Raw genomic sequence first — 12969 nt, forward strand, 5'->3', positions numbered from 1 at the left:
GACGACGCCCGCCGCTGCGACCCGTGAGAAAAGGGGGGGGAAGGTCCGGTGCATTCGTGATTCTAGGGGCTCGTTCCACTGGCATTTTCCCCGCGACTTTCATCTCGCGGTCTTGTCTATCGTCGTTAACTGAACGTTATTGCTTCGCTCAGCGCGTGCATTTGTTCGTGACACGATCGAATGCGTCGCAGTACGTCGTGAAGTGGCATGGACATGACGAAAGCAAGACCGGCCAAGATATTCCAACTGGAAGGTTATAACAGTTACAGCTTAAGCATGATCCGCTTCTGCGAGGCACCACTTTCGGTGGCCGCCTTGAGTGAGTTGTATGCTTCCCGGCGGCGCATATACCTGCTGCGTCTGCACCAGCCAGCGCGAGTGCACTAGCGGCCGCGCCCGCCATATCGAATCACGTGAGCACGTGCACCTGGGTGGCACACGAAGCCCATCACAGTCGCAGATCATGCTATGCTATAACTCCTTGTTATCGGTATATCAACGAAACATGGGAAGCAGCGAAGTTCGTGATTTTTAAAGCTGATTTGCTGCAGAAAAGTTTTTTTTCTTTCTAGTTCAGTTTTTCCAGACTATTCGGTTATTCGGATCATTTCCCGGGTCCCGTCAAGTCTGAAAAAACAGTCGGCGACTGTATCCGGGATCGACTGTAATACAGGGTGCTGACCAGTGTTGCAAAACTTTGCGGCCCAGAAGTAGCTAGAATTAAAAGCAAAAGTAGCTAAAAATTAGCTCAAGGGCAAAAAAGAAGCTACAAGGCAAAAATTTCCCCAAGTACTCAAAATTCTAACGTATAGTGAAATGTATAGGTGCCACTTTGAAGCTACTTAAGTTGCTGAAAAGCTGTCAAACAAGAGGTTCACAGTGGTTCAAATAAGGTTCATAAGAAACTCCACACTTGTGTGGAGCTTCAATTATTGCAAACTACTGCACTTGCCAGGCCTTCAAAATGGCAGAAATGAAGATGAGTATTAGTATGCTCTAGGTATTTTATCACAACACTGCCTCTTCATTCGTCACGTGAGAAGCTATACAAAACTTCCATGTGAATTTTTCACACAAAACGGTGGCAACTTCTCTGTTCCATTGGCTTCTGCTAGGGCATGTGACCTTGCTTTTGGCAAGAAATATGGATGCAATATATTATTTACAATATATTACAGATTATAAGTCAACATTTAAAATTGTGACATTTATGCGATGTCAAAAGTAGTTGCAGCCGAGTTGCGGATAGTGTAAAGCGAGTGCACACATAATTCTGCAACAGCTGTCAAAACATGGTACGAAAGCTAGAATTTATTTAAAAATATGCCCTAAATTTTGCTTTCGTAAGACAGACATTTGAACTGAGGGCATTCCACATGAAGAAAATTCCTCGTAAAAACTGGCAACACCATGCCTTAGATCCAATTCAATCCCAAACCACGTGACCAGTCACAGGCTCTAAGAAGCATCTTCGTGCATTTTTTTAATTTTTTTTCATTCTTAGTCTCCATTTCTACGCCTCGCTTAGTTGGCATCGGATTGTGTGCCCAACAGACGCCAACATGCCGCTGCAACCTTGACAACAATACAGCGCAGCTTTTCAAACAGCAAGTAATTCTCTACACAGAATTGAAAAACAATGTTGCAGCAGGGCGGAAGTTTGACGTGTCGGAAAAGTGTGTGCAGGATTGGAGAAGGGCTGTTACCTTTGATGAACCGAAATCTGGACGATATTCTGCTGCTGACGATGCGGCTCGAGGCTGGGTTCACAATAAAACGAATGATCGCCTGAATGCTAGCTACAGTCGCATGTCACAACAAAACGAATGATCGCCTGAATGTTACCTACAGTCGCTACATGCTTGCCAAAGCAAGTGCTGTCACACATGTGTGCATCCCACGCACAGATTTGTGCCAAGAGTGTCCAAGAAATGCGTGACAAGTTTTATCAGGTGGAACAACCTGAGCCTGAGGAGAAAAACGACCATATGCCAAAAGCTGCGCGAAGCATATGAAGAGAAACATAGCGCATTTTTTGTGCTACATGACTGACCTAAGGGCAAAACATTCTTTACTGTCACAGAAGCTTGCTATGGACTACCAATTGACATGATCTCTGGGCCATTTTCCACGTGCGGGCTCTCATCATCATTTCCAACAGCCAGCAGCAGCAGTGCTTCAGATCACCACTATTGTGTTCTCGTGAGTGACGACGACGAATTGTAAGAGGCATTTTGTGAACAAATAAATGTCTTTGAATGCCATGCCTTTGAATGGCCTACTGAAAAAACTTTCTGACAAGCTACAGCTGCAGGACGATTTAGTGCCGACCTATATTAGGGGTCGAACTTCTTTCCTTTTTTTTTTTTGCTCAGGAGGTTTCGAGAGTTAGGGGGTTGACTTATAATCTGCAACATATGGTAATTAAAGCACACTGAATCACACCTTCTCCAGTGTCACGAGTCCTAAGCACAAAAAAAAAAAAAAAAAAAATCAAGACAAAAACGCCGTCAATGTTAAGGACTTTATTAAAGCTGCTCGACATCAAGCTATTCACCTGCCCTAGACACATTTAACACTTTCGCTGTCGGGCGTTTCTCGCTGTGATGCACCGCCAGTGTCGGCTTGGTTTCAGGGGACAAGCATATTAGAGAATGAGCATAGCGATTCATTCTTGATTATGATTACTATACAAATAACATAGTCAATGGAATATGCACATTTCAGTGTTCTGCTGGTGCTGTTAACATCATCATCATCATTATCAGCCTGATTATAAATTACATAAATGAGGATAATTTAAGAAAAAACTGCTCGATATTCTTGAGAGACCGAATCCAAGCTCAACTCGTATTTATAATCAAAAGAACCATCGCTCCAGTCCGCAGTCAAAGGCATCCGAAAGTAACTGCACGCACGGAAGGCGCACTTACGGTGGCCCGCACAACGGAGATAAATGGCACGTTGTGAGATCAAGATGATAGAGAGAGAAGGAAAGAGGCTAAAACAACCTCCTCTACTGCTGCTAGCCGCAAGCAAGAGCGCAGCAAGCGAGCGTGAAAGCAGCGATCGAGTCATGTGTCGAGAGGCAACGGCGCAAGCCCCTGAACGTGACGCGTTGTAGCAGATACGCCAACAGAATAAAAATAAAAACCTGCAAAACTGCGGCATATGGCAGAACAACCCTTGAACTCGTAACAACATGCACGCGCCGCGAAACACACGCGCCGCATGTTCGCTTAGCGCGATACAGTAGCGCGCGCGGAGCGACCACGATCCCCAGCAAAGGTGGTGGGGGTGGACGTGGTCGCTCCATACTCTTCAGTCGTTAAAATACGAACTTGTAGAAGGATCTGACAGATGGCGCAGCCTGTCCAAGCGCGCCAGCTTCGCGCTCAGGCACGAAGTTTTGAATGCACAATAGAGAACGTACCGGTATGTTGGTGACACTGTGTGTGTGTGTGTGGGGGGGGAACACGAAAACGTACTGGTACGTTCGTGACAGCGAAAGGGTTAAGGATGGCTGGCTCCCAGCGCCTCCGCAATCTGAAAGTCTCTGAAAGCCTCTGAAAGCCTCTGAAAGCCTCCGCAATCTGGAACTAGCACCTAAAGCAGTAGAGTGCTTCGGTACATTTTAGTTCACTGAAGAATTGCCATTGCAGTTAATGACCAGGAGGTGCATTTGAGCGCTAAATGACACATGCATGCCGGCATCTGACACTGCATAAAAGGAGACAGTGTTTATGCAGCTTTGAAGTTATTAATAATCACAAAAAAAAAAAGCTCACAACAAAAATTCATTAGAATAAAGAACAGAATAACCACAAATAGCTAAGTTTAAAATAGATTTCACAGAAAGAAGCAAGATAAAACTAGTAACTGGATAAAATATTGATTAGGTAGCTGCTTAATAAGCTGCCAGTTTTAGCTGCCTAACTACTAAATTGGTAGCACTGGCGTCAGCAGTGAATGAGGAAGAAAAAAATGAAGGGGGAGGAACACACTGTTTAACTTTTCCGTTACCGCGAGAAAATGGCAGTATTTCATAGGTCACGAAAAATATTCTTCTGCCAGTGCAAATAATACTGTAGTACACTTGGCAGCATACCAAATTGCACATAATAGAATGCTCTTTCCAAGTACATAAGTTACAAAGCAAAACTTTATTAGGGAACACAAAAACAAATTGGGAAAATGCGATTTTTGAGCGAGTTAATAAAAATAAGATAGGAAAGGCACAATATCTAGACGCGTTACTAGCAACGAAAATTTAGAATATACATTTTGAAGATAAATGACCCAGGAACACTGCGTAAAAATATAAACTATCTGTACAGTGCCCTTCTTCAGATACATAAAAAAAAAATCTACAGATGGAAACAGCCTCATTTCTCGTGCCATACGGTGAAGCAGTTCCTGGTTTTCGTGAGAAGCGAAAGCAAAACTGCTGCAAACTGGCTGTAAAGGCTGGCTATACCTGTTGGACAAGCCGCGGACCTTCAGGAATGCATTTTCGTGGAATAAAACCACACATACTCAGAGTCAAAGCTCGCTAGTGAATAGCTGGTGCTATATTTGAGTAATTATCACCACTCAACAGTCAGATAGCAAACCCGACAATATGATTCGATATTTGACTTGCTGGAGATCTTTTGATCACAAAAATTTCATGGTAATGCTGCATTACCACTAATGCCAGGTTTGTTTTTTTCTGAAGCGCGGCTGACATGCCCCCTTTCGCAAAAACACATGCATATTAGTTCTCAAAAAGGTCCATCAACAATCAGAACCTTGCCAGAGCGAGAGAATTTAAACTGGTTCTACAAGTACAGTGCTTAGACTAACCACTGGGAGGGCTAGGTGTACGAGAAACGATTTCAACATGTCGAAATCGGTGATTTAAAGCATCGATCCCCGGTGATCGATTTGAATAGGCATGGTAACAAAAGAGTTAATGGCACAAAAAGCTGGTTGTGTTTTAACCATGGTTAAGCCAGTAAATCAATGACAAAGCATGAGGTCGAAGGTCAAAGGTAGACCTAAAGATCAAAGCTCATTTCCACCATGACAGACAACATCTAAACAGGTGGTCTTGGGTGGGTCCCTTTGGCTATGACTTGGCTATGGGTAGACTGTTGCTATGCTGAGTTTCACGAAGGAGATCCTGAAGGTTAGGTGTTGGACAAGATTCGTGATCCGGTTTCACCGTGTGAGATAACGCTTCTGCACTAAAATCACAGTTTATCTCATCGTCTCCAGTAAATTGAAGCGTGAAGTGAACTAAAGGAAAGGTGTACCGTACTCAAGGGCGTCTCGTTTCTGCTTCGGCACATCGCTCTTACTATGCACTTGAGGTGCTCACCGAGAAATATAGTTTTGTGCCCTTCTAGTTTCGTAAAGGTCTGTATTGACAACGTAATTGAGGTGTCCATCGGCACAACACCATTGACAATTTTCTTGCTCGGGGCAGGACGGCTGGGTAGGTGCTTTTTGCACCAAAAGACCTGCCGACCCAAACGACGACTACTGCCGGCATGCTTTGAGTGGCACAGAGTATGGCAAGTGCCTTAAGGACACAATCTTCAGCAAAGCAGATGATTTAGTCCTCCTCCCAACCCTTCCTTGTTTAGTCTCTGCCTCTGCACTGCGAAGGATTACACCATTTTTACACACTTGCCACCACCAAGTCCACTCAATGCAAGCCAGTAAACATTATATGACAGGTTAGCCAGGCTTTTGTGCTACTGAACTCTGCGTACCAACAAAAGCTGACTAAAAAATAATAGCGATTACATGCACAGTTGTGCAGATAATGAACACTAGCTATGAAGATACGATCAGGTTTAATCCTATTTTTCATCTATACCACTCATGCAGGCTACATTGGACTTATTACAAGTTTCTTGTCCTTGGTACAGCCAAATTCAGTGAAAGCCAGTGTGTGGGGATGGAAAGTAACAGAGTAACAGATACTGTTCTGAGGAAGTTCTGAACATTGTAATTAGAAAAGAACAAAAAGGCTAGACTAATGAAATTTCCAGACACGACAACAAGAACCTGGGTAATGTTCTTGCTCGGTGGCTCACTTAATGCACAGAGGGAAAAAAATGCTCCATTTGAAATAACCTTCTTGTTGGAAGATCACTACATGACAGATATTTATGCTGACCTCATATGCTCATACATCTTGAGTAGCACTTTTGACAAGACACTTTTGATAAATTATTGTTCATGGTCCCTTTAGCTCTTCTTTAAAGAGAAGGAACTGTGTAAACTATGCATTGTTCTTTTGTTTTGTTTTTTATAAAGCACAAACTTAATTTAGCACGCTGCATTTTGGCACATAGAAAAAGCCTGAATAGTGGCATGTTATTCTAAGTGCACTAACCTTGGCACTGAAGGAAAAATTAATGTCTGGAGGGTCCAATACTGCTGGTGGTAGCGTAGACTCGGGCTGCGCAGTGGCCACTACCGAGGGTAGAGGACAGGTGTCTTTTGGTAAGACATGGAAGCCACAGGGGTAGTTGAGGCCAAATGGGCGATGTAGTGGAAAGCACTCCTGCCAGCAGATGTATGCATGAAAGAAGTCCGATGGTATGTACAGGTTCGGGTAGCGCTTACGCAGGTCCACGACACCGAGCTCGCGCCTAGAGAAGAAAATACCAGAGAGACAGAGAGACCAATTCAGGCTATCGAAGCAAAACATTATGTACAGTCGTAAGCAAAAGTGGTATACAACAGCCGGTGGCGGAGCTCTAGAAAACTGCATGCCAACTTTATCTAGCAGCAGCTATTTATGATCGAGACAATAGTGGCAGTGCCCCGTTTTATCCACATGCATGTGTCGCTGTCGCTGTCCTTCAAGCTGCCGCTAGATGGCATTTCTATGCAGCTTTCCCGAGCTCTGTCACTGGCTGAGTGTTGCATACCACTTTTGCTTACAACTGTACAAACTTTATCATCCCTCTGAGCCAACCTATCAAACCAAGGCATTTTCACTCAAACACAAGCAAGGTTGGTTGGTTTGTGGAGTTTAACGTCCCAAAGCGACTCAGGCTATGAGAGACGCCGTCGTGGAGGACTCCGGAAATTTCGACCACCTGGGGTTCTTTAACGTGCACTGACATCGCACAGCACACGGGCGCCTTGCTTTTCGCCTCCATCGAAAAGCGGCCGCCGAAGCCGGGATTCGATCTCACGTACTTGGGAACAGTAGTCGAGCGCCCTAACCACTGCGCCACCCCGGCGGGGTTAAACACAAGCAAGGTGAGAGAGCAACAACAAAAAACAATTGCAATAAAATTTTCAAACTGTGCACACAAAACAAATATTTTCGCCCTAGCCACAAGTGCGTAAGCATGGTAACTCCATTACATGTTTAGCACAAAGTGGCTCGAAACATGCATGAACCAATAATGCATTACAGTATTGAAACACTAGTATAAATGCATTACAGATTAACATAAAAAGAAGGCATCAATGAATGTTCCAAAAGTAGTGCACAGAAAATTGAAAAAAAAAAAAAGCCAGCAACACGAAGGTTGATGACTTCAGTGAAAGCATGTTACTTAGGTAAGTAGCAGGGCATGCTTACAAAAAGAGCAAGCTCTATGATGTTCTCATATTATGAAACACCCATAACATATAAATGCCTACACTTAGAAACAAACCCTAGTATTTTGATAAACAGCAAAAAAGAAAAGCTCTCTTATCAGTGACAGAAAGCAGCACTTACACCAAGAGCAAATTTCCCAAAGTGTAGGTTTTACCTTAGCAACAGTGCCTACAATACATTGGCTAGTGGCCTTCCGCTATGAAAGGGCGCCAAAAGTTTCTGGCTGCCTGCTGTGGCTGCATGAGGCCGCTGCCTATTGAGCGTGCAAACATTCGCAGTGGTGCCGATTCCACTTTATCACTTTGCTGTGCAGTACGGCTACTTTTTCGCGGTATATTTTTGCTCGTTTTCAGTGCTCAGCATTTGACAAGCTGGGATTTTAAGTAGTGCTTCAAAAAGATGCACCTGCAAAACCCTGCAAGTGCACAAGTTTACCTGAATTTAGAAGCAACGCTGACATTTATTCTATTCGTAAACTATCCATAAGGTTTAAGCTGGAATTTGCAGTTAGCATGCACAGCTGAAATTCAGTGCCATGCAGGTCATCAGGCATCACATTTCTTTCCTCTGGAGTGATGATCCTCAACATACGAGGTGTGATGCGATACATTTCAAGGACATACAATGCCTTGTGTATCTTCCCCCCATATACTACCTGTTGCACAGCTTCAACACAGCATCTTGAAAGGCATACTCTGCACTTATTCTAGAGCTACCAAGCTTTCACCAGACTTTCATGTGGCTTTCCTGAAAAACTAAGTCTTTTTAAGCAGATATGAAAAAGTCTATAAATTCACTGCAATGTATATACCTTGCATTTCAGACACTCATCATGCCTTGCATTGCTTGGGAGGGTAGTCTTTCCACCTTTTCCTTGGTATTCTCAGTGTCTGGAATTTCACACGATAGCGTGCGGGATTCGTAGCAGTTTTTAACAAGAAAAACTGATAGGTTATAAGGCCCTGACGCAGTTACTTCAAGGACTTCCAAAGTGATGTGGCTAGTAACTTTGACAGAAAATAATGGCTTCAAAACAAGGCAGTTCATTTTCGTTATAAAAGACTGGCTTGGTTTATGGGGTTTAACGTCCCAAAGTGACTGTGGTTTGGTTCGGTCTATGGGAATTAAGGTCCCAAAACAACTCAAGCTAAGAGAGACGCCGTAGTGAGGACTACAAAAATTTTAACCACCTGGTGTTCTTTACGGACGCACGTTACATGGGCTCTGCCTTTAATTCCCAATATTACCGAATTCCTGCTTCAAATCGTCAAGAGTTTACCATCAACGGGTTTACCTCGAGTCCCTGCATCGACTGACACCACTGGTGGGCCGGTGAGTCCGGAATTGCCACTTTCTCGCCCGCTTAACCGCTCAACGCCCGAGGCAGGGAGCTAAGCCCAGCACCTACACCAGGGGGGGCGGGACGCTAACATGCACCGACATCGCACAGCACATGGGCGCCTTGCTTTTTGCCTCCTTCGAAAAGTAGCTGCCAAGGCCGGTATCAATCCTCCGTCCTTGGGTTCAGCAACAGACTGCCTAACTACTGAGCCACCGCAGCAAGGCCTTCATGATAAAAGAAAGAAAATAAAACATATCTTGTTTTGAAACATATTAGTAACTCACACAAAATATGTTTTAAGCTTCTTGTTACTTTTTTTAGGCCTCGGACTTTTCGGCATAGCTGTCAGTAGATGGCATCAATTAAGCAAATGTTCTTTCAAGTTTTCTCTTTATTCTGTCTGTTCTAATCAATTTCATATTCAATAGAATTTTTCTTTGATTGCCTCGACTTTAAGCAGCATCCAAAGAGTGTTTATGCAGGGACCTTGCAGCAGCAGACTTTGCTAGCTTCAAAAATCTGTCGTAGTAGTTTTGCTCAAACCATGGTTGATGGCTTTGCATTAGCAGATGTTCCATATCAGTGTCCTGTTTAGTTGCAATATGTCAGGAACCAAGAAGGAGTGCCTGCTCTTTACTGAGGAGTCAAAATCTCCCTGTTATTTCAGTCACTGAAACTTCCCAGTCAAAAGGAGGCACTCCTTCTTGATTCCTGATATTGCAACAAAACAAGACACTGACACGGAACAGAGTTTAGATAAGGGAATCTAACCTGTCACACATACGAGTTGATAGGAATTTTTGGTTACAAGAGACACCTTTTTGGGTTCCCTTGAGTGTCTCTTGTAACGAGGCTTAACTGTACTACACTGATAAGTGGAATTTAGGTCTAGTTGCTGCTTCAAATCACCTGCCCCACTGCCAAATGTGGGCTTTATAACAGGCGAGATGAATACGTTTTCCCCACTAGTCGTGGCTGACAGTCCATGCCGCCGACCCCATCCCATGATTATGAGCGCAGCGAAATGACTTCGACCATGGCTCAGACCATGGCTGGCCATGCTCTTGGGAACCGGGAACAACACGTGCTAACAACAAATAGGCATTTATTGCTGCAATAACAACCCCAACTAGCAATAAAACACACTAATGAATATGTCGTCCAACTCACTAGCAAGGTTATGGACAAATGTTTGTCTACGCTTGGGCAGGGGGTATCTCTGAGGCCGGACGGGACGAGCAGGCGGGAAATGTTCTCACGAACCTCGCCTTGCCGTGAGCCATGAGGATGCGACAGAGCGTGGCCAATTCCTAATGACGAAGCTTCTCCTTTCCCGCATTCGCACAGTGACGAAGTCATCAGTGGCGCTCATGCTGCGGTGACACTAGCACCACCTCTCAATGGTCAATGCTAGTTACCAATGCTGCCGCAATCTCGTGATAGCAACTACCATAGACCTCGGGTGAAAGCAGACCGTAACAGGAACAATGGGAGATCGTTTCCCACACATTGTATCCACATGGTGTGCAAAATACAAAGTAGTATCCTTTTCTTGATGTCACAAAATAGAGAAATTCAGAAATAAAAGATCACAAAAGCTTCAGCAAATATATCTTTTTGGGCTTCGATAACACAAGATTTCCAAGCATTCATGAATTCTAACTCTGCACTATGCACCGCTAATAGGCATCCTAGCTAACCTAACATATACATAGCCCCGCCGGGGTGGTGCAGTGGTAAGACGCCTGACTACTGTGCCGGAGTACCCGGGTTCGAACCCGACCTCGGCGGCTGCGTTTCGATGGAGACGAAACGGAGTAGTGTCCGTGTGCTATGCGATGTCAGTGCACGTTAAAGAACCCCAGGTGGTCGAAATTTCCGGAGACCTCCACTCATAGCCTTAGTCGCTTTGGAACGTTAAACCCCACAAGCCAACCAACCAACCAAACATATGCATAGGCAACTGCAACACCAAACTGGAAATGCAACCAGCCACAACTACTATGGCTTTGGCTTGATTTAGCTTTGAATGGCTGCTTAGCCGGTGATGCCAACTGTGTTAAGTGCGGCTGTTGATGGTGTTACTGGCGATTACGATTCAGCTGGAGATTCCGCAGTTCCGATTTTGCAAAAATCATTCATGTGTGGAAAAAGAAAATTTTTCGTGAGATAAAGGGTAGTTAGTGGTTGTACAATCAGAATGTTAAGTCAAAAATCAGGAAGATTGGCAGGTATGCATTTGCATCGTCAGTGTGCAAAGGAGGGAACGAGTTGACAGCTGTCGCTGTAAGGCAGCCCCACCTTTGTTGTTTCCAGGCACGTTCAGGTAACTGAACACACCCAGTCATTACAGATAAACTTGAAAAGGAGCAAAATAAACTGCTATACAAGCACATTTTTCAGTGCAGGACTCACTTTGTATGTATGCCAATTGAGGTGCTAGTGCCACAAGGTTCACTAGGTCCCATGTTTTAGATATCATGAATAATTGTGATATGACTAATCTCATGATAGGCCGAAAGGTTACTCAACTGGTCCAGGGAAACAGCAGGAATGTCTACCACATAGCGGGGCATCATGCGTGGCTTGCGTCGCGGTGGAGAGCCTCCACCACCTCGCCGGGCAGGTGACAGGCCATGCTTGCGAGCTAATGACGAAGTGCTGCTGCTATCATGGTCTTGGCCTGACCCTCGATAGTCACGGTCAGGGGATTGAGCCATACTACGCAGGTCTCGGTCCCTTTCCCTGTCACGATCGCGGTCTCTTGATCGATGATCCCGAATGGGTGACCTAAAAAAAAAAAGCCAAGACCACCCTACAGATGACTAATTGAAGAGATGACAACTACTGCTAATTATAGCATTACTACCCTTCTATATTAAGAACAATTGCTGCAATAAGAATATTCACAAGTACAACAGAAGTGATGGCAATTATAATAGAGAAAACACACTGTACAAAGAAGCTCTCAATGGTGTCACTAAAAGCAAAGACCCCCCATACTAAGTCCTACTTCAGAGAAAAGTGAACTCTGTCAGTAATGGTATATATTTTTGTGTAAAAATGAGGTAGGTAAACAAGGCACTTATAATGCCCCCATATTTACAGCTTCTACAGAGTTCTCATATCCTGACACTCTGAACGGCAGAGATGCTTAGAATGGCTGATGTGAGATCCCCTTTTAATTACCGCAGTACTAGTAGTATTTGTCGTTTTAAAGCCTACCAAGCAAGTTCCATCACCAAACAAGATATCAGGCAGAATGCAACTGTATTATACCCCAGCCACACGGCAAATTTAATGTCATTTCCATCGAATTGACATTGCTTCAAAATGAGATTTGTTTGCTACCACATGAGAAAATATAATGACATTCAATGAAAACGACATTAGGTATCGGATGAGTTTGAGGAATTCATTCGAATGCGATCAACAAGAAAATATGTATCTCGGCACCAGAGACTCAGTCAGAATATACACCCAAAATAGACTACATAAGTGCCACAAGCATTATACTACTACTCAGCGCTTATAATTTCTAGTCATTAGATTATATAAAACATGCCAAAGAATATAAAAAAAGAAACTGCCATCCTCGCTAACAGCCAACCCATAGCCGCCGCATTCAGCCTGAGCAGCACCGGCTGCGCCTGCCGCAATCTGTCGTCGCCAACACGGTGCATCCCTTTCGCCACAGACACAAAAGCATGAGTTTACTGATCTTAAATAATACACACTCAGATAAAGGAATATGAAAAAATAATCTTTACTGAGGTTATTAAATGGTTGCGCTGCATTTATGGCATTATTTGCTTTACCTATGAAGCTTTGCCTATGGGATGTCCTATGTAAGTGCATCGATTGAGCTACAGGTGCGCCGTTGTATTCCTTGCGACATATTTTCACTATTAGCCAATTTGAGAAAATCTGTAAGTAAGCTTTGCATGAGAGCCAGGCATATTTTCCAACCAAAAGGCCTCGTTCCTCAATATATTCTCTGCCATTGTAGAAA

The 12969-nt window shown here is 44.0% G+C and overlaps 1 protein-coding gene across 4 annotated transcripts in view; it reads right to left on the reverse strand.

The window, feature by feature from the left end:
- Positions 1 to 12969, reverse strand: part of LOC146201850 (cell division cycle and apoptosis regulator protein 1-like) — a 178730-nt gene that overhangs the window by 105897 nt on the left and 59864 nt on the right. For all 4 annotated transcript variants that reach the window (XM_084587811.1, XM_084587809.1, XM_084587807.1 and 1 more), the window contains 2 exons: positions 11490 to 11747; positions 6389 to 6647 (listed from right to left, as the gene is read on the reverse strand). In XM_084587811.1, coding sequence (XP_084443937.1) covers positions 6389 to 6647; positions 11490 to 11747 — 517 coding nt within the window. The remainder of the gene's footprint in view (positions 1 to 6388; positions 6648 to 11489; positions 11748 to 12969) is intronic.

Source organism: Amblyomma maculatum, chromosome 1 (assembly GCF_055883805.1).
Source record: "Amblyomma maculatum isolate TAMU_Amacu chromosome 1, ASM5588380v1, whole genome shotgun sequence".
Lineage (NCBI taxonomy): Eukaryota > Metazoa > Arthropoda > Arachnida > Ixodida > Ixodidae > Amblyomma > Amblyomma maculatum.